This window comes from Fringilla coelebs (genome assembly GCF_963513975.1).
Source record: "Fringilla coelebs genome assembly, chromosome: 33".
Taxonomy (NCBI): domain Eukaryota; kingdom Metazoa; phylum Chordata; class Aves; order Passeriformes; family Fringillidae; genus Fringilla; species Fringilla coelebs.
Genome location: NC_140059.1, coordinates 130,678 through 151,414, shown reverse-complemented (window position 1 = coordinate 151,414; position 20,737 = coordinate 130,678). Strand labels below are relative to the sequence as shown.

The following is a 20,737-nucleotide window of genomic DNA, read 5'->3' as shown; positions in this document are numbered from 1 at the left end:
CGTGACCGCGCGGGCACGTGGCGCGGTGGGCGGGGTCAGGCGGCGCGCGGCCGGGATCACGTGGCGCGGGAGGGGTGGGCGGTCACGTGGGCCGGCATGGCGGGCGGGGAGGGCGGGAGCGTCGCCCAGCGGCGGCGGCGGAAGGAGGAGGTGGGGAGGGAGCGGGGGGACCCGGGGGACCCGGGTTTGGGTGGGGGACACTCCACGGGGGGTGGGGACACGGGGGGTGGTGGGGGGGACACGGGGGAGACGGGACAAGGACACCCCAATGACGGGGGGGGGGCACCCCAAGGAGGGGGGGACATGGGAAGGGGAGGGGGCAAGAACCCCAAAAATGGGGAGGGGGGGGTCAAGGACATCGAGCGGGAGGGGGACCCAAGGGGGGACACCCCAGGCGTGGCGGGGGGGGGGCGGTAAATTCGGGGGGAACACGTGGGAGACCCAGAAATGCGGGGGGGGGGGGATTTTGGGGGGTGGTCCAGGTTATGGGGAGGGGGGCGGTACTGAAGGGGGGGGGCATTTGAAGTTCAATTTGGGGAGGGGGTCTAAGATTGAGGGTCGCCCGTGAGGTTGGGGAGGCTGTGGGTGGTGCCCAGGGGTGGGTTGGGGTCCCAAGGGGGGGGTTGGGGTCCCAAGGGGGGGCTGGGGTCACCCTTGGGCCCCCCCAGGACCCCGGGGTGCGGCTGTCCAAGGCCCTGAGCTACGTCCTGCGCCATGGGGCTGAGGCCGAGGGGCTGCCCATGGGCCCGGGTGCGTGAGACCCTAAAACCCACCCCTAAATCCTCCAAAACCCACCCCAAAATCTCTGGAATTCCACCCTAAAATTCCCCAAAACCCCACCCCAAGATTTCCTGAAACCCCACTCCCAAATCCCTGAAAATTCACCCTAAAATGCCCCAAAAGCCCATCCCAAAATCTTCTGAAAACCCACCCCAAAATCCCCCAAAACCCACCCCAAAATACCCCCTTAAACCCTTTAATTCTCTCCAGGTTCCCCCAAATCCTCCCTGGGATTTCTTAAATGTTCTTTGGGACCTCCAAAACCCCCCCTGGGACCCCTAAAACACCCCCTGGGACACCCCAAACACCCCCTGGCACCCCCCAAACTCCCCGTGGACCCCCCCCAAACACACCCTGGGACCCCCCAAACACCCCCTGGGACCCCCCAAATGCCCCCCCCAAGGGCCCTGACGGGGGTCTCGGGGGTTTTGGGGCTCAGACGGTTTTGTTGAGGTGGGGGCTCTGCTGCGGCTGCGGCGCTTCGCGGGGGTCTCGGAGGCCGACGTGCGCCGGGTGGTGGCCGCTGACCCCAAGGGTCGCTTCGCCCTCCGGCCGGACCCCCTGAGGGTCAGGGCCAACCAGGGGCACTCCCTGCCGGTGAGAGGGGGGGTCCCCGAGGGGTTTGGGGGGGTTGGAGAGGAGTTTGGGGGGGGTTTATGGGGGTTTTTGGGGTCTCCGAGGGGTCTGGGGGTGCCTGGAGGGGTTTGGGGGGATTCTCGAGGGGTCTGGGGGGGTCCCCGAGGGGTTTGGGGGGGTTCTCGAGGGGTCTGGGGGGGTTCTCGAGGGGTTTGGGGGGGTTGGAGAGGGGATTTGGTGGGGTTTATGGGGGATTTTGGGGTCTCCGAGGGGTCTGGGGGAGTCCCCGAGGGGTCTGGGGGGGTCCCCGAGAGGTTTGGGGGAGGCTGGAGAGGAGTTTGGGGGGGGGTTATGGGGGATTTTGGGGTCTCCGAGGGGTCTGGGGGTGCCTGGAGGGGTTTGGGGGGGTTGGAGAGGAGATTTGGGGGGGTTTATGGGGGATTGGGGGGGTCCCAAGAGGATTTGGGGGGATTTCTGAGAGGTTTGGGGGTCCTGGAGAGGAGTTTTTGGGGGGTTGTGGGGGATTTTGTGGGACTGGGAAGGGGTTTGGGGGGGCTGGAGAAGGGATCTGGGGGGGTTTATGGGGAATTTGGGGGGGTTTCCGAGAGGGTTGGGGGATCAGGAGAGGAGTTTGGGGCATCCTGGGTGGGATTTGTGGAATTTTGGGCGGGACTTTGGGTGTCCCGAGTTGAATTTTAGGAATCCTGGCTTGGGATTTTGGGGATCCGGGAGGGATTTTGGGGGGTCTCAGCTGCTCCAGGGGCCATGTCCGGGGGTCGCAGGTGCCGGAGCTGGAGCTGACCCCCCTGCGGACCCCCGAGGCGCTGCCCCCCACCCTCGCCCACGGCACCCGGCGCCGCCTGTGGGGCCCGATCCGGGCGGGGGGGCTGCGCCCCATGGGGCGGCAACACCTGCACCTGGCGGGGGGGCTGCCGGGGGACCCCGGGGTGCGCAGCGGTGAGTGACCCCCCCCCCAAAAAACCCCCCCGGGATACCCCAAAAACCCCCCAGGATACCCCAAAACCCCCCCGGGATACCCCAAAAAACCCCCCGAGATCCCCAAACCCCACAGAGCCCCCACGCTCACCTGGCGGGGTGGACCCTGATGTGCGACCCCTCCCCAAAAACAAACCTCAGGGCACCCCCAAAAATTCCCCAACCTCAGCAGGGACCCCCTAAACCCCCCCCAAGCTCCCCCCAAAACTCCCAAACCTGTTTGGGATGCCCAAATCTTCCCCAAATCCCATTCTAGCATCCCTCAAACGCCTCAAATCCTCCTCGAGACCCCCAAACCTCCCTTCTGCAGACCCCAGACCCTCCTAAAGCCCCCCAGGATCCCCCAAAACCCCCCAGGACCCCCCCAAAATCCTCCTCCCCGCAGGGATGAGGTTCGACTCGGAGATCGCCATCATCATCGACGGCCCCCGAGCGCTGGCGGGTGAGGGAGGGTCCCGATTTTTGGGGGGATTCCCGATTTTTGGGGGGGGTCCCGATATTTGGGGGGGTTCCCGATGTTCGGGGGTCCCCCTCGATGTCCGTGTGACCCCCCCCACCCCTTCCCCCAGACGGGATCCCCTTTTTCCGCTCGGCCAACGGGGTGATCCTGACGCCGGGGGACGCCCAGGGTCGGATCCCCCCCAAATATTTCCTGCGGGTTCTGCAGCTGCGGCCGCACCGTGAGAGGCGGGGGGGGACCCCAAAATTGGGGTGGGGGGCTCAGGGGATTTGGGGGGAACCCCAAAACGTGAGGGGGTCAAAGGGTTTGGGGGATTATTCAGGAGTTTGGGGAGGGATCTTGAAATTGGGGGTCTGGGGAGGTTGGGGAGTTTCGGGGGGACCCCAAAACTGGGGAGGGGGTGCTGAGGGGGTTTTGGGTTTGGGGGTCCGGGGTTGAGAGTTGGGGGGCAGGGGGTGCCGTTACCATGGCAACAGCTCCTCTATTTCCCCCCCCCCACAGGGTGTGAACTCCCCCTGGACGGACCCTGGGACGAGGCGGGACAGAGACCCCCGGATGAGGATTTGGCGGAGTCTGAGCCCCCCGGGTCCCACAGACCCCAATAAAGCCCCCGCTGAGCACCATGTAAGTCATGTGGTGGGGTCAGAGCTCAAACCCGCCCCCCCAAAATAACCCCTGGGGGGTCCCAGACCCTCCCAGTCCCTCCCAGTTTCCCTGAATCGGGTTTGACACAGAAATTCTCCTTTATTGCTGCATCCACCCAGATCTGAGGGGTTCCGGGGGGGGGTAACGCGGATTTTGGGAGTTCCGGGGGGGGTCCCGCGGACTTTGGGGGTTCCCGCAGATTTTAGGGGTCCCGGGGGGGTCCCTCAGCAGATTCCGCACGTTTCCCTGCGGCTGAAGCGGCCGCGCCATGGTACGGGCCCCTCTGCAGCTCCTAATCCTCCTCCAGTGCCCTGTGGGGGTCGGGGGGTGTCGGGCAGGGCTGGACCCCCAAAAAACCCCCGGGGACGCACCCCAGGACCCCTCCCCACCACCCCAAAGAGAAAGCCCTCGAGAAGGCCAGGTTGTGGCAGTTTTGCGATGCCCCTGGGATGCCCTTTGCAGCTGCAGTGTGCCCGCAGCTCTGGGCCTTTTAGTTTGCGGAACCCTAACCCTAGGCGTAACCCTAACCCTAACCCTAGGCCGGGCAGCCAATCAGGCTAGGGTTAGGGCAGGTGCCAAGGAGAAAGGCCTCGAGGAGGCCAGGTTGTGGCAGTTTTGCGATGCCCCTGGGATGCCCTTTGCAGCTGCAGTGTGCCCGCAGCTCTGGGCCTTTTAGTTTGCAGAACCCTAACCCTAGGCGTAACCCTAACCCTAACCCTAGGCAGGGCAGCCAATCAGGCTAGGGTTAGGGCAGGTGCCAAGGAGAAAGGCCTCGAGGAGGCCAGGTTGTGGCAGTTTTGCGATGCCCCTGGGATGCCCTTTGCAGCTGCAGTGTGCCCGCAGCTCTGGGCCTTTTAGTTTGCAGAACCCTAACCCTAACCCTAACCCTAACCCTAGGCCGGGCAGCCAATCAGCCTAGGGTTAGGGCAGGTGCCAAGGAGAAAGGCCTCGAGGAGGCCAGGTTGTGGCAGTTTTGCGATGCCCCTGGGATGCCCTTTGCAGCTGCAGTGTGCCCGCAGCTCTGGGCCTTTTAGTTTGCGGAACCCTAACCCTAGGCGTAACCCTAACCCTAACCCTAGGCCGGGCAGCTAATCAGCCTAGGGTTAGGGCAGGTGCCAAGGAGAAAGGCCTCGAGGAGGCCAGGTTGTGGCAGTTTTGCGATGCCCCTGGGATGCCCTTTGCAGCTGCAGTGTGCCCGCAGCTCTGGGCCTTTTAGTTTGCAGAACCCTAACCCTAACCCTAACCCTAACCCTAGGCCGGGCAGCCAATCAGCCTAGGGTTAGGGCAGGTGCCAAGGAGAAAGGCCTCGAGGAGGCCAGGTTGTGGCAGTTTTGCGATGCCCCTGGGATGCCCTTTGCAGCTGCAGTGTGCCCGCAGCTCTGGGCCTTTTAGTTTGCGGAACCCTAACCCTAACCCTAACCCTAACCCTAGGCCGGGCAGCCAATCAGGCTAGGGTTAGGGCAGGTGCCAAGGAGAAAGGCCTCGAGGAGGCCAGGTTGTGGCAGTTTTGCGATGCCCCTGGGATGCCCTTTGCAGCTGCAGTGTGCCCGCAGCTCTGGGCCTTTTAGTTTGCGGAACCCTAACCCTAGGCGTAACCCTAACCCTAACCCTAGGCCGGGCAGCCAATCAGCCTAGGGTTAGGGCAGGTGCCAAGGAGAAAGGCCTCGAGGAGGCCAGGTTGTGGCAGTTTTGCGAAGCCCCTGGGATGCCCTTTGCAGCTGCAGTGTGCCCGCAGCTCTGGGCCTTTTAGTTTGCGGCACCCTAACCCTAGGCGTAACCCTAACCCTAACCCTAGGCCGGGCAGCCAATCAGGCTAGGGTTAGGGCAGGTGCCAAGGAGAAAGGCCTCGAGGAGGCCAGGTTGTGGCAGTTTTGCGATGCCCCTGGGATGCCCTTTGCAGCTGCAGTGTGCCCGCAGCTCTGGGCCTTTTAGTTTGCGGAACCCTAACCCTAGGCGTAACCCTAACCCTAACCCTAGGCAGGGCAGCCAATCAGCCTAGGGTTAGGGCAGGTGCCAAGGAGAAAGGCCTCGAGGAGGCCAGGTTGTGGCAGTTTTGCGATGCCCCTGGGATGCCCTTTGCAGCTGCAGTGTGCCCGCAGCTCTGGGCCTTTTAGTTTGCGGAACCCTAACCCTAACCCTAACCCTAGGCCGGGCAGCCAATCAGCCTAGGGTTAGGGCAGGTGCCAAGGAGAAAGGCCTCGAGGAGGCCAGGTTGTGGCAGTTTTGCGATGCCCCTGGGATGCCCTTTGCAGCTGCAGTGTGCCCGCAGCTCTGGGCCTTTTAGTTTGCGGAACCCTAACCCTAGGCGTAACCCTAACCCTAACCCTAGGCCGGGCAGCCAATCAGCCTAGGGTTAGGGCAGGTGCCAAGGAGAAAGGCCTCGAGGAGGCCAGGTTGTGGCAGTTTTGCGATGCCCCTGGGATGCCCTTTGCAGCTGCAGTGTGCCCGCAGCTCTGGGCCTTTTAGTTTGCGGAACCCTAACCCTAGGCGTAACCCTAACCCTAACCCTAGGCCGGGCAGCCAATCAGCCTAGGGTTAGGGCAGGTGCCAAGGAGAAAGGCCTCGAGGAGGCCAGGTTGTGGCAGTTTTGCGATGCCCCTGGGATGCCCTTTGCAGCTGCAGTGTGCCCGCAGCTCTGGGCCTTTTAGTTTGCGGAACCCTAACCCTAACCCTAACCCTAACCCTAGGCCGGGCAGCCAATCAGCCTAGGGTTAGGGCAGGTGCCAAGGAGAAAGGCCTCGAGGAGGCCAGGTTGTGGCAGTTTTGCGATGCCCCTGGGATGCCCTTTGCAGCTGCAGTGTGCCCGCAGCTCTGGGCCTTTTAGTTTGCGGAACCCTAACCCTAACCCTAACCCTAGGCCGGGCACCCAATCAGCCTAGGGTTAGGGCAGGTGCCAAGGAGAAAGGCCTCGAGGAGGCCAGGTTGTGGCAGTTTTGCGAAGCCCCTGGGATGCCCTTTGCAGCTGCAGTGTGCCCGCAGCTCTGGGCCTTTTAGTTTGCGGAACCCTAACCCTAGGCGTAACCCTAACCCTAGGCCGGGCAGCCAATCAGCCTAGGGTTAGGGCAGGTGCCAAGGAGAAAGGCCTCGAGGAGGCCAGGTTGTGGCAGTTTTGCGAAGCCCCTGGGATGCCCTTTGCAGCTGCAGTGTGCCCGCAGCTCTGGGCCTTTTAGTTTGCGGAACCCTAACCCTAACTCTAACCCTAACCCTAGGCCGGGCAGCCAATCAGGCTAGGGTTAGGGCAGGTGCCAAGGAGAAAGGCCTCGAGGAGGCCAGGTTGTGGCAGTTTTGCGATGCCCCTGGGATGCCCTTTGCAGCTGCAGTGTGCCCGCAGCTCTGGGCCTTTTAGTTTGCGGAACCCTAACCCTAACCCTAACCCTAACCCTAGGCCGGGCAGCCAATCAGCCTAGGGTTAGGGCAGGTGCCAAGGAGAAAGGCCTCGAGGAGGCCAGGTTGTGGCAGTTTTGCGATGCCCCTGGGATGCCCTTTGCAGCTGCAGTGTGCCCGCAGCTCTGGGCCTTTTAGTTTGCGGAACCCTAACCCTAGGCGTAACCCTAACCCTAACCCTAGGCAGGGCAGCCAATCAGCCTAGGGTTAGGGCAGGTGCCAAGGAGAAAGGCCTCGAGGAGGCCAGGTTGTGGCAGTTTTGCGATGCCCCTGGGATGCCCTTTGCAGCTGCAGTGTGCCCGCAGCTCTGGGCCTTTTAGTTTGCGGAACCCTAACCCTAACCCTAGGCCGGGCAGCCAATCAGCCTAGGGTTAGGGCAGGTGCCAAGGAGAAAGGCCTCGAGGAGGCCAGGTTGTGGCAGTTTTGCGAAGCCCCTGGGATGCCCTTTGCAGCTGCAGTGTGCCCGCAGCTCTGGGCCTTTTAGTTTGCGGAACCCTAACCCTAGGCGTAACCCTAACCCTAACCCTAACCCTAGGCCGGGCAGCCAATCAGCCTAGGGTTAGGGCAGGTGCCAAGGAGAAAGGCCTCGAGGAGGCCAGGTTGTGGCAGTTTTGCGAAGCCCCTGGGATGCCCTTTGCAGCTGCAGTGTGCCCGCAGCTCTGGGCCTTTTAGTTTGCGGAACCCTAACCCTAACCCTAACCCTAGGCCGGGCAGCCAATCAGCCTAGGGTTAGGGCAGGTGCCAAGGAGAAAGGCCTCGAGGAGGCCAGGTTGTGGCAGTTTTGCGATGCCCCTGGGATGCCCTTTGCAGCTGCAGTGTGCCCGCAGCTCTGGGCCTTTTAGTTTGCGGAACCCTAACCCTAGGCGTAACCCTAACCCTAACCCTAGGCAGGGCAGCCAATCAGCCTAGGGTTAGGGCAGGTGCCAAGGAGAAAGGCCTCGAGGAGGCCAGGTTGTGGCAGTTTTGCGATGCCCCTGGGATGCCCTTTGCAGCTGCAGTGTGCCCGCAGCTCTGGGCCTTTTAGTTTGCGGAACCCTAACCCTAGGCGTAACCCTAACCCTAACCCTAGGCCGGGCAGCCAATCAGCCTAGTGTTAGGGCAGGTGCCAAGGAGAAAGGCCTCGAGGAGGCCAGGTTGTGGCAGTTTTGCGATGCCCCTGGGATGCCCTTTGCAGCTGCAGTGTGCCCGCAGCTCTGGGCCTTTTAGTTTGCGGAACCCTAACCCTAACCCTAACCCTAACCCTAGGCCGGGCAGCCAATCAGCCTAGGGTTAGGGCAGGTGCCAAGGAGAAAGGCCTCGAGGAGGCCAGGTTGTGGCAGTTTTGCGATGCCCCTGGGATGCCCTTTGCAGCTGCAGTGTGCCCGCAGCTCTGGGCCTTTTAGTTTGCGGAACCCTAACCCTAACCCTAACCCTAGGCCGGGCACCCAATCAGCCTAGGGTTAGGGCAGGTGCCAAGGAGAAAGGCCTCGAGGAGGCCAGGTTGTGGCAGTTTTGCGAAGCCCCCGGGATGCCCTTTGCAGCTGCAGTGTGCCCGCAGCTCTGGGCCTTTTAGTTTGCGGAACCCTAACCCTAGGCGTAACCCTAACCCTAACCCTAACCCTAGGCCGGGCAGCCAATCAGCCTAGGGTTAGGGCAGGTGCCAAGGAGAAAGGCCTCGAGGAGGCCAGGTTGTGGCAGTTTTGCGAAGCCCCTGGGATGCCCTTTGCAGCTGCAGTGTGCCCGCAGCTCTGGGCCTTTTAGTTTGCGGAACCCTAACCCTAACTCTAACCCTAACCCTAGGCCGGGCAGCCAATCAGGCTAGGGTTAGGGCAGGTGCCAAGGAGAAAGGCCTCGAGGAGGCCAGGTTGTGGCAGTTTTGCGATGCCCCTGGGATGCCCTTTGCAGCTGCAGTGTGCCCGCAGCTCTGGGCCTTTTAGTTTGCGGAACCCTAACCCTAACCCTAGGCCGGGCAGCCAATCAGCCTAGGGTTAGGGCAGGTGCCAAGGAGAAAGGCCTCGAGGAGGCCAGGTTGTGGCAGTTTTGCGATGCCCCTGGGATGCCCTTTGCAGCTGCAGTGTGCCCGCAGCTCTGGGCCTTTTAGTTTGCGGAACCCTAACCCTAGGCGTAACCCTAACCCTAACCCTAGGCCGGGCAGCCAATCAGCCTAGGGTTAGGGCAGGTGCCAAGGAGAAAGGCCTCGAGGAGGCCAGGTTGTGGCAGTTTTGCGATGCCCCTGGGATGCCCTTTGCAGCTGCAGTGTGCCCGCAGCTCTGGGCCTTTTAGTTTGCGGAACCCTAACCCTAGGCGTAACCCTAACCCTAACCCTAGGCAGGGCAGCCAATCAGCCTAGGGTTAGGGCAGGTGCCAAGGAGAAAGGCCTCGAGGAGGCCAGGTTGTGGCAGTTTTGCGATGCCCCTGGGATGCCCTTTGCAGCTGCAGTGTGCCCGCAGCTCTGGGCCTTTTAGTTTGCGGAACCCTAACCCTAGGCGTAACCCTAACCCTAACCCTAGGCCGGGCAGCCAATCAGCCTAGGGTTAGGGCAGGTGCCAAGGAGAAAGGCCTCGAGGAGGCCAGGTTGTGGCAGTTTTGCGATGCCCCTGGGATGCCCTTTGCAGCTGCAGTGTGCCCGCAGCTCTGGGCCTTTTAGTTTGCGGAACCCTAACCCTAACCCTAACCCTAACCCTAGGCCGGGCAGCCAATCAGCCTAGGGTTAGGGCAGGTGCCAAGGAGAAAGGCCTCGAGGAGGCCAGGTTGTGGCAGTTTTGCGATGCCCCTGGGATGCCCTTTGCAGCTGCAGTGTGCCCGCAGCTCTGGGCCTTTTAGTTTGCGGAACCCTAACCCTAACCCTAACCCTAGGCCGGGCACCCAATCAGCCTAGGGTTAGGGCAGGTGCCAAGGAGAAAGGCCTCGAGGAGGCCAGGTTGTGGCAGTTTTGCGAAGCCCCTGGGATGCCCTTTGCAGCTGCAGTGTGCCCGCAGCTCTGGGCCTTTTAGTTTGCGGAACCCTAACCCTAGGCGTAACCCTAACCCTAACCCTAACCCTAGGCCGGGCAGCCAATCAGCCTAGGGTTAGGGCAGGTGCCAAGGAGAAAGGCCTCGAGGAGGCCAGGTTGTGGCAGTTTTGCGAAGCCCCTGGGATGCCCTTTGCAGCTGCAGTGTGCCCGCAGCTCTGGGCCTTTTAGTTTGCGGAACCCTAACCCTAACTCTAACCCTAACCCTAGGCCGGGCAGCCAATCAGGCTAGGGTTAGGGCAGGTGCCAAGGAGAAAGGCCTCGAGGAGGCCAGGTTGTGGCAGTTTTGCGATGCCCCTGGGATGCCCTTTGCAGCTGCAGTGTGCCCGCAGCTCTGGGCCTTTTAGCTTGCGGAACCCTAACCCTAACCCTAACCCTAGGCCGGGCAGCCAATCAGCCTAGGGTTAGGGCAGGTGCCAAGGAGAAAGGCCTCGAGGAGGCCAGGTTGTGGCAGTTTTGCGATGCCCCTGGGATGCCCTTTGCAGCTGCAGTGTGCCCGCAGCTCTGGGCCTTTTAGTTTGCGGAACCCTAACCCTAGGCGTAACCCTAACCCTAACCCTAGGCCGGGCAGCCAATCAGCCTAGGGTTAGGGCAGGTGCCAAGGAGAAAGGCCTCGAGGAGGCCAGGTTGTGGCAGTTTTGCGATGCCCCTGGGATGCCCTTTGCAGCTGCAGTGTGCCCGCAGCTCTGGGCCTTTTAGTTTGCGGAACCCTAACCCTAGGCGTAACCCTAACCCTAACCCTAGGCCGGGCAGCCAATCAGCCTAGGGTTAGGGCAGGTGCCAAGGAGAAAGGCCTCGAGGAGGCCAGGTTGTGGCAGTTTTGCGATGCCCCTGGGATGCCCTTTGCAGCTGCAGTGTGCCCGCAGCTCTGGGCCTTTTAGTTTGCGGAACCCTAACCCTAGGCGTAACCCTAACCCTAACCCTAGGCCGGGCAGCCAATCAGCCTAGGGTTAGGGCAGGTGCCAAGGAGAAAGGCCTCGAGGAGGCCAGGTTGTGGCAGTTTTGCGATGCCCCTGGGATGCCCTTTGCAGCTGCAGTGTGCCCGCAGCTCTGGGCCTTTTAGTTTGCGGAACCCTAACCCTAGGCGTAACCCTAACCCTAACCCTAACCCTAGGCCGGGCAGCCAATCAGCCTAGGGTTAGGGCAGGTGCCAAGGAGAAAGGCCTCGAGGAGGCCAGGTTGTGGCAGTTTTGCGAAGCCCCTGGGATGCCCTTTGCAGCTGCAGTGTGCCCGCAGCTCTGGGCCTTTTAGTTTGCGGAACCCTAACCCTAACTCTAACCCTAACCCTAGGCCGGGCAGCCAATCAGGCTAGGGTTAGGGCAGGTGCCAAGGAGAAAGGCCTCGAGGAGGCCAGGTTGTGGCAGTTTTGCGATGCCCCTGGGATGCCCTTTGCAGCTGCAGTGTGCCCGCAGCTCTGGGCCTTTTAGTTTGCGGAACCCTAACCCTAACCCTAACCCTAGGCCGGGCAGCCAATCAGCCTAGGGTTAGGGCAGGTGCCAAGGAGAAAGGCCTCGAGGAGGCCAGGTTGTGGCAGTTTTGCGATGCCCCTGGGATGCCCTTTGCAGCTGCAGTGTGCCCGCAGCTCTGGGCCTTTTAGTTTGCGGAACCCTAACCCTAGGCGTAACCCTAACCCTAACCCTAGGCCGGGCAGCCAATCAGCCTAGGGTTAGGGCAGGTGCCAAGGAGAAAGGCCTCGAGGAGGCCAGGTTGTGGCAGTTTTGCGATGCCCCTGGGATGCCCTTTGCAGCTGCAGTGTGCCCGCAGCTCTGGGCCTTTTAGTTTGCGGAACCCTAACCCTAACCCTAACCCTAACCCTAGGCCGGGCAGCCAATCAGGCTAGGGTTAGGGCAGGTGCCAAGGAGAAAGGCCTCGAGGAGGCCAGGTTGTGGCAGTTTTGCGATGCCCCTGGGATGCCCTTTGCAGCTGCAGTGTGCCCGCAGCTCTGGGCCTTTTAGTTTGCGGAACCCTAACCCTAGGCGTAACCCTAACCCTAACCCTAGGCAGGGCAGCCAATCAGCCTAGGGTTAGGGCAGGTGCCAAGGAGAAAGGCCTCGAGGAGGCCAGGTTGTGGCAGTTTTGCGATGCCCCTGGGATGCCCTTTGCAGCTGCAGTGTGCCCGCAGCTCTGGGCCTTTTAGTTTGCGGAACCCTAACCCTAACCCTAACCCTAACCCTAGGCCGGGCAGCCAATCAGGCTAGGGTTAGGGCAGGTGCCAAGGAGAAAGGCCTCGAGGAGGCCAGGTTGTGGCAATTTTGCGATGCCCCTGGGATGCCCTTTGCAGCTGCAGTGTGCCCGCAGCTCTGGGCCTTTGAGTTTGCGGAACCCTAACCCTAACCCTAACCCTAACCCTAGGCCGGGCAGCCAATGAGCCTAGGGTTAGGGCAGGTGCCAAGGAGAAAGGCCTCGAGGAGGCCAGGTTGTGGCAGTTTTGCGATGCCCCTGGGATGCCCTTTGCAGCTGCAGTGTGCCCGCAGCTCTGGGCCTTTTAGTTTGCGGAACCCTAACCCTAGGCGTAACCCTAACCCTAACCCTAGGCCGGGCAGCCAATCAGCCTAGGGTTAGGGCAGGTGCCAAGGAGAAAGGCCTCGAGGAGGCCAGGTTGTGGCAGTTTTGCGAAGCCCCTGGGATGCCCTTTGCAGCTGCAGTGTGCCCGCAGCTCTGGGACTTTTAGTTTGCGGAACCCTAACCCTAGGCGTAACCCTAACCCTAACCCTAGGCAGGGCAGCCAATCAGCCTAGGGTTAGGGCAGGTGCCAAGGAGAAAGGCCTCGAGGAGGCCAGGTTGTGGCAGTTTTGCGATGCCCCTGGGATGCCCTTTGCAGCTGCAGTGTGCCCGCAGCTCTGGGCCTTTTAGTTTGCGGAACCCTAACCCTAGGCGTAACCCTAACCCTAACCCTAGGCCGGGCAGCCAATCAGCCTAGGGTTAGGGCAGGTGCCAAGGAGAAAGGCCTCGAGGAGGCCAGGTTGTGGCAGTTTTGCGATGCCCCTGGGATGCCCTTTGCAGCTGCAGTGTGCCCGCAGCTCTGGGCCTTTTAGTTTGCGGAACCCTAACCCTAACCCTAACCCTAACCCTAACCCTAGGCCGGGCAGCCAATCAGCCTAGGGTTAGGGCAGGTGCCAAGGAGAAAGGCCTCGAGGAGGCCAGGTTGTGGCAGTTTTGCGATGCCCCTGGGATGCCCTTTGCAGCTGCAGTGTGCCCGCAGCTCTGGGCCTTTTAGTTTGCGGAACCCTAACCCTAACCCTAACCCTAACCCTAGGCCGGGCAGCCAATCAGCCTAGGGTTAGGGCAGGTGCCAAGGAGAAAGGCCTCGAGGAGGCCAGGTTGTGGCAGTTTTGCGAAGCCCCTGGGATGCCCTTAGCAGCTGCAGTGTGCCCGCAGCTCTGGGCCTTTTAGTTTGCGGAACCCTAACCGTAGGCGTAACCCTAACCCTAACCCTAACCCTAGGCCGGGCAGCCAATCAGCCTAGGGTTAGGGCAGGTGCCAAGGAGAAAGGCCTCGAGGAGGCCAGGTTGTGGCAGTTTTGCGATGCCCCTGGGATGCCCTTTGCAGCTGCAGTGTGCCCGCAGCTCTGGGCCTTTTAGTTTGCGGAACCCTAACCCTAACCCTAACCCTAATCCTAACCCTAACCCTAGGCCGGGCAGCCAATCAGCCTAGGGTTAGGGCAGGTGCCAAGGAGAAAGGCCTCGAGGAGGCCAGGTTGTGGCAGTTTTGCGATGCCCCTGGGATGCCCTTTGCAGCTGCAGTGTGCCCGCAGCTCTGGGCCTTTTAGTTTGCAGAACCCTAACCCTAGGCGTAACCCTAACCCTAACCCTAGGCCAGGCAGCCAATCAGCCTAGGGTTAGGGCAGGTGCCAAGGAGAAAGGCCTCGAGGAGGCCAGGTTGTGGCAGTTTTGCGATGCCCCTGGGATGCCCTTTGCAGCTGCAGTGTGCCCGCAGCTCTGGGCCTTTTAGTTTGCGGAACCCTAACCCTAACCCTAACCCTAACCCTAGGCCGGGCAGCCAATCAGGCTAGGGTTAGGGCAGGTGCCAAGGAGAAAGGCCTCGAGGAGGCCAGGTTGTGGCAGTTTTGCGATGCCCCTGGGATGCCCTTTGCAGCTGCAGTGTGCCCGCAGCTCTGGGCCTTTTAGTTTGCGGAACCCTAACCCTAACCCTAACCCTAACCCTAGGCCGGGCAGCCAATCAGCCTAGGGTTAGGGCAGGTGCCAAGGAGAAAGGCCTCGAGGAGGCCAGGTTGTGGCAGTTTTGCGATGCCCCTGGGATGCCCTTTGCAGCTGCAGTGTGCCCGCAGCTCTGGGCCTTTTAGTTTGCGGAACCCTAACCCTAGGCGTAACCCTAACCCTAACCCTAGGCAGGGCAGCCAATCAGCCTAGGGTTAGGGCAGGTGCCAAGGAGAAAGGCCTCGAGGAGGCCAGGTTGTGGCAGTTTTGCGAAGCCCCTGGGATGCCCTTTGCAGCTGCAGTGTGCCCGCAGCTCTGGGCCTTTTAGTTTGCAGAACCCTAACCCTAACCCTAACCCTAGGCCGGGCAGCCAATCAGGCTAGGGTTAGGGCAGGTGCCAAGGAGAAAGGCCTCGAGGAGGCCAGGTTGTGGCAGTTTTGCGATGCCCCTGGGATGCCCTTTGCAGCTGCAGTGTGCCCGCAGCTCTGGGCCTTTTAGTTTGCGGAACCCTAACCCTAACCCTAACCCTAACCCTAACCCTAACCCTAGGCCGGGCAGCCAATCAGGCTAGGGTTAGGGCAGGTGCCAAGGAGAAAGGCCTCGAGGAGGCCAGGTTGTGGCAGTTTTGCGATGCCCCTGGGATGCCCTTTGCAGCTGCAGTGTGCCCGCAGCTCTGGGCCTTTTAGTTTGCGGAACCCTAACCCTAACCCTAACCCTAGGCCGGGCAGCCAATCAGCCTAGGGTTAGGGCAGGTGCCAAGGAGAAAGGCCTCGAGGAGGCCAGGTTGTGGCAGTTTTGCGATGCCCCTGGGATGCCCTTTGCAGCTGCAGTGTGCCCGCAGCTCTGGGCCTTTTAGTTTGCGGAACCCTAACCCTAACCCTAACCCTAACCCTAACCCTAGGCCGGGCAGCCAATCAGCCTAGGGTTAGGGCAGGTGCCAAGGAGAAAGCCCTCGAGGAGGCCAGGTTGTGGCAGTTTTGCGAAGCCCCTGGGATGCCCTTTGCAGCTGCAGTGTGCCCGCAGCTCTGGGCCTTTTAGTTTGCGGAACCCTAACCCTAGGCGTAACCCTAACCCTAACCCTAACCCTAGGCCGGGCAGCCAATCAGCCTAGGGTTAGGGCAGGTGCCAAGGAGAAAGGCCTCGAGGAGGCCAGGTTGTGGCAGTTTTGCGAAGCCCCTGGGATGCCCTTTGCAGCTGCAGTGTGCCCGCAGCTCTGGGCCTTTTAGTTTGCGGAACCCTAACCCTAGGCGTAACCCTAACCCTAACCCTAGGCAGGGCAGCCAATCAGCCTAGGGTTAGGGCAGGTGCCAAGGAGAAAGGCCTCGAGGAGGCCAGGTTGTGGCAGTTTTGCGATGCCCCTGGGATGCCCTTTGCAGCTGCAGTGTGCCCGCAGCTCTGGGCCTTTTAGTTTGCGGAACCCTAACCCTAACCCTAACCCTAACCCTAGGCCGGGCAGCCAATCAGCCTAGGGTTAGGGCAGGTGCCAAGGAGAAAGGCCTCGAGGAGGCCAGGTTGTGGCAGTTTTGCGATGCCCCTGGGATGCCCTTTGCAGCTGCAGTGTGCCCGCAGCTCTGGGCCTTTTAGTTTGCGGAACCCTAACCCTAACCCTAACCCTAACCCTAGGCCGGGCAGCCAATCAGCCTAGGGTTAGGGCAGGTGCCAAGGAGAAAGGCCTCGAGGAGGCCAGGTTGTGGCAGTTTTGCGATGCCCCTGGGATGCCCTTTGCAGCTGCAGTGTGCCCGCAGCTCTGGGCCTTTTAGTTTGCGGAACCCTAACCCTAGGCGTAACCCTAACCCTAACCCTAGGCAGGGCAGCCAATCAGCCTAGGGTTAGGGCAGGTGCCAAGGAGAAAGGCCTCGAGGAGGCCAGGTTGTGGCAGTTTTGCGATGCCCCTGGGATGCCCTTTGCAGCTGCAGTGTGCCCGCAGCTCTGGGCCTTTTAGTTTGCAGAACCCTAACCCTAACCCTAACCCTAACCCTAGGCCGGGCAGCCAATCAGGCTAGGGTTAGGGCAGGTGCCAAGGAGAAAGGCCTCGAGGAGGCCAGGTTGTGGCAGTTTTGCGAAGCCCCTGGGATGCCCTTTGCAGCTGCAGTGTGCCCGCAGCTCTGGGCCTTTTAGTTTGCGGAACCCTAACCCTAACCCTAACCCTAGGCCGGGCAGCCAATCAGGCTAGGGTTAGGGCAGGTGCCAAGGAGAAAGGCCTCGAGGAGGCCAGGTTGTGGCAGTTTTGCGATGCCCCTGGGATGCCCTTTGGAGCTGCAGTGTGCCCGCAGCTCTGGGCCTTTTAGTTTGCGGCACCCTAACCCTAGGCGTAACCCTAACCCTAACCCTAACCCTAGGCCGGGCAGCCAATCAGGCTAGGGTTAGGGCAGGTGCCAAGGAGAAAGGCCTCGAGGAGGCCAGGTTGTGGCAGTTTTGCGATGCCCCTGGGATGCCCTTTGCAGCTGCAGTGTGCCCGCAGCTCTGGGCCTTTTAGTTTGCAGAACCCTAACCCTAACCCTAACCCTAGGCCGGGCAGCCAATCAGGCTAGGGTTAGGGCAGGTGCCAAGGAGAAAGGCCTCGAGGAGGCCAGGTTGTGGCAGTTTTGCGAAGCCCCTGGGATGCCCTTTGCAGCTGCAGTGTGCCCGCAGCTCTGGGCCTTTTAGTTTGCGGAACCCTAACCCTAACCCTAACCCTAACCCTAGGCCGGGCAGCCAATCAGCCTAGGGTTAGGGCAGGTGCCAAGGAGAAAGGCCTCGAGGAGGCCAGGTTGTGGCAGTTTTGCGATGCCCCTGGGATGCCCTTTGCAGCTGCAGTGTGCCCGCAGCTCTGGGCCTTTTAGTTTGCGGAACCCTAACCCTAGGCGTAACCCTAACCCTAACCCTAGGCAGGGCAGCCAATCAGCCTAGGGTTAGGGCAGGTGCCAAGGAGAAAGGCCTCGAGGAGGCCAGGTTGTGGCAGTTTTGCGATGCCCCTGGGATGCCCTTTGCAGCTGCAGTGTGCCCGCAGCTCTGGGCCTTTTAGTTTGCGGAACCCTAACCCTAACCCTGACCCTAGGCCGGGCACCCAATCAGCCTAGGGTTAGGGCAGGTGCCAAGGAGAAAGGCCTCGAGGAGGCCAGGTTGTGGCAGTTTTGCGAAGCCCCTGGGATGCCCTTTGCAGCTGCAGTGTGCCCGCAGCTCTGGGCCTTTTAGTTTGCGGAACCCTAACCCTAGGCGTAACCCTAACCCTAACCCTAACCCTAGGCCGGGCAGCCAATCAGCCTAGGGTTAGGGCAGGTGCCAAGGAGAAAGGCCTCGAGGAGGCCAGGTTGTGGCAGTTTTGCGAAGCCCCTGGGATGCCCTTTGCAGCTGCAGTGTGCCCGCAGCTCTGGGACTTTTAGTTTGCGGAACCCTAACCCTAGGCGTAACCCTAACCCTAACCCTAGGCCGGGCAGCCAATCAGGCTTGGGTTAGGGCAGGTGCCAAGGAGAAAGGCCTCGAGGAGGCCAGGTTGTGGCAGTTTTGCGATGCCCCTGGGATGCCCTTTGCAGCTGCAGTGTGCCCGCAGCTCTGGGCCTTTTAGTTTGCGGAACCCTAACCCTAACCCTAACCCTAGGCCGGGCAGCCAATCAGGCTAGGGTTAGGGCAGGTGCCAAGGAGAAAGGCCTCGAGGAGGCCAGGTTGGTGCAGTTTTGCGATGCCCCTGGGATGCCCTTTGCAGCTGCAGTGTGCCCGCAGCTCTGGGCCTTTTAGTTTGCGGAACCCTAACCCTAACCCTAACCCTAGGCCGGGCAGCCAATCAGGCTAGGGTTAGGGCAGGTGCCAAGGAGAAAGGCCTCGAGGAGGCCAGGTTGTGGCAGTTTTGCGAAGCCCCTGGGATGCCCTTTGCAGCTGCAGTGTGCCCGCAGCTCTGGACCTTTTAGTTTGCGGAACCCTAACCCTAGGCGTAACCCTAACCCTAACCCTAACCCTAGGCCGGGCAGCCAATCAGCCTAGGGTTAGGGCAGGTGCCAAGGAGAAAGGCCTCGAGGAGGCCAGGTTGTGGCAGTTTTGCGAAGCCCCTGGGATGCCCTTTGCAGCTGCAGTGTGCCCGCAGCTCTGGGCCTTTTAGTTTGCGGAACCCTAACCCTAGGCGTAACCCTAACCCTAACCCTAGGCAGGGCAGCCAATCAGCCTAGGGTTAGGGCAGGTGCCAAGGAGAAAGGCCTCGAGGAGGCCAGGTTGTGGCAGTTTTGCGATGCCCCTGGGATGCCCTTTGCAGCTGCAGTGTGCCCGCAGCTCTGGGCCTTTTAGTTTGCGGAACCCTAACCCTAACCCTAACCCTAACCCTAGGCCGGGCAGCCAATCAGCCTAGGGTTAGGGCAGGTGCCAAGGAGAAAGGCCTCGAGGAGGCCAGGTTGTGGCAGTTTTGCGATGCCCCTGGGATGCCCTTTGCAGCTGCAGTGTGCCCGCAGCTCTGGGCCTTTTAGTTTGCGGAACCCTAACCCTAGGCGTAACCCTAACCCTAACCCTAGGCAGGGCAGCCAATCAGCCTAGGGTTAGGGCAGGTGCCAAGGAGAAAGGCCTCGAGGAGGCCAGGTTGTGGCAGTTTTGCGATGCCCCTGGGATGCCCTTTGCAGCTGCAGTGTGCCCGCAGCTCTGGGCCTTTTAGTTTGCGGAACCCTAACCCTAGGCGTAACCCTAACCCTAACCCTAACCCTAGGCCGGGCAGCCAATCAGCCTAGGGTTAGGGCAGGTGCCAAGGAGAAAGGCCTCGAGGAGGCCAGGTTGTGGCAGTTTTGCGAAGCCCCTGGGATGCCCTTTGCAGCTGCAGTGTGCCCGCAGCTCTGGGCCTTTTAGTTTGCGGAACCCTAACCCTAACCCTAACCCTAACCCTAACCCTAACCCTAGGCCGGGCAGCCAATCAGGCTAGGGTTAGGGCAGGTGCCAAGGAGAAAGGCCTCGAGGAGGCCAGGTTGTGGCAGTTTTGCGATGCCCCTGGGATGCCCTTTGCAGCTGCAGTGTGCCCGCAGCTCTGGGCCTTTTAGTTTGCGGAACCCTAACCCTAACCCTAACCCTAACCCTAGGCCGGGCAGCCAATCAGGCTAGGGTTAGGGCAGGTGCCAAGGAGAAAGGCCTCGAGGAGGCCAGGTTGTGGCAGTTTTGCGATGCCCCTGGGATGCCCTTTGCAGCTGCAGTGTGCCCGCAGCTCTGGGCCTTTTAGTTTGCGGAACCATAACCCTAACCCTAACCCTAGGCCGGGCAGCCAATCAGCCTAGGGTTAGGGCAGGTGCCAAGGAGAAAGGCCTCGAGGAGGCCAGGTTGTGGCAGTTTTGCGATGCCCCTGGGATGCCCTTTGCAGCTGCAGTGTGCCCGCAGCTCTGGGCCTTTTAGTTTGCGGAACCCTAACCCTAGGCGTAACCCTAACCCTAACCCTAGGCAGGGCAGCCAATCAGCCTAGGGTTAGGGCAGGTGCCAAGGAGAAAGGCCTCGAGGAGGCCAGGTTGTGGCAGTTTTGCGATGCCCCTGGGATGCCCTTTGCAGCTGCAGTGTGCCCGCAGCTCTGGGCCTTTTAGTTTGCGGAACCCTAACCCTAACCCTAACCCTAACCCTAGGCCGGGCAGCCAATCAGCCTAGGGTTAGGGCAGGTGCCAAGGAGAAAGGCCTCGAGGAGGCCAGGTTGTGGCAGTTTTGCGATGCCCCTGGGATGCCCTTTGCAGCTGCAGTGTGCCCGCAGCTCTGGGCCTTTTAGTTTGCGGAACCCTAACCCTAACCCTAACCCTAACCCTAACCCTAACCCTAACCCTAGGCCGGGCAGCCAATCAGCCTAGGGTTAGGGCAGGTGCCAAGGAGAAAGCCCTCGAGGAGGCCAGGTTGTGGCAGTTTTGCGAAGCCCCTGGGATGCCCTTTGCAGCTGCAGTGTGCCCGCAGCTCTGGACCTTTTAGTTTGCGGAACCCTAACCCTAGGCGTAACCCTAACCCTAACCCTAACCCTAGGCCGGGCAGCCAATCAGCCTAGGGTTAGGGCAGGTGCCAAGGAGAAAGGCCTCAAGGAGGCCAGGTTGTGGCAGTTTTGCGAAGCCCCTGGGATGCCCTTTGCAGCTGCAGTGTGCCCGCAGCTCTGGGCCTTTTAGTTTGCGGAACCCTAACCCTAGGCGTAACCCTAACCCTAACCCTAGGCAGGGCAGCCAATCAGCCTAGGGTTAGGGCAGGTGCCAAGGAGAAAGGCCTCGAGGAGGCCAGGTTGTGGCAGTTTTGCGATGCCCCTGGGATGCCCTTTGCAGCTGCAGTGTGCCCGCAGCTCTGGGCCTTTTAGTTTGCGGAACCCTAACCCTAACCCTAACCCTAGGCCGGGCAGCCAATCAGCCTAGGGTTAGGGCAGGTGCCAAGGAGAAAGGCCTCGAGGAGGCCAGGTTGTGGCAGTTTTGCGATGCCCCTGGGATGCCCTTTGCAGCTGCAGTGTGCCCGCAGCTCTGGGCCTTTTAGTTTGCGGAACCCTAACCCTAGGCGTAACCCTAACCCTAACCCTAGGCAGGGCAGCCAATCAGCCTAGGGTTAGGGCAGGTGCCAAGGAGAAAGGCCTCGAGGAGGCCAGGTTGTGGCAGTTTTGCGATGCCCCTGGGATGCCCTTTGCAGCTGCAGTGTGCCCGCAGCTCTGGGCCTTTTAGTTTGCGGAACCCTAACCCTAACCCTAACCCTAACCCTAGGCAGGGCAGCCAATCAGGCTAGGGTTAGGGCAGGTGCCAAGGAGAAAGGCCTCGAGGAGGCCAGGTTGTGGCAGTTTTGCGAAGCCCCTGGGATGCCCTTTGC

At 61.2% G+C, this 20,737-nt stretch overlaps 1 protein-coding gene across 2 annotated transcripts in view; it reads left to right on the top strand.

Moving 5' to 3' along the window:
* Window positions 1–91: 91 nt before the first annotated feature.
* TRPT1 (tRNA phosphotransferase 1) overlaps window positions 92–20,737 on the top strand; it is a 143,929-nt gene continuing 123,283 nt past the window's right edge. The window contains exons 1-7 of one of the 2 annotated variants that reach the window (XM_084224061.1): window positions 92–150; window positions 669–750; window positions 1,220–1,377; window positions 2,139–2,313; window positions 2,738–2,794; window positions 2,922–3,032; window positions 3,314–3,436. In XM_084224061.1, coding sequence (XP_084080187.1) covers window positions 97–150; window positions 669–750; window positions 1,220–1,377; window positions 2,139–2,313; window positions 2,738–2,794; window positions 2,922–3,032; window positions 3,314–3,417 — 741 coding nt within the window. In that variant the 5' untranslated portion in view covers window positions 92–96 and the 3' untranslated portion in view covers window positions 3,418–3,436. The remainder of the gene's footprint in view (window positions 151–668; window positions 751–1,219; window positions 1,378–2,138; window positions 2,314–2,737; window positions 2,795–2,921; window positions 3,033–3,313; window positions 3,437–20,737) is intronic. The other variant, XM_084224062.1, reaches the window with a different exon arrangement.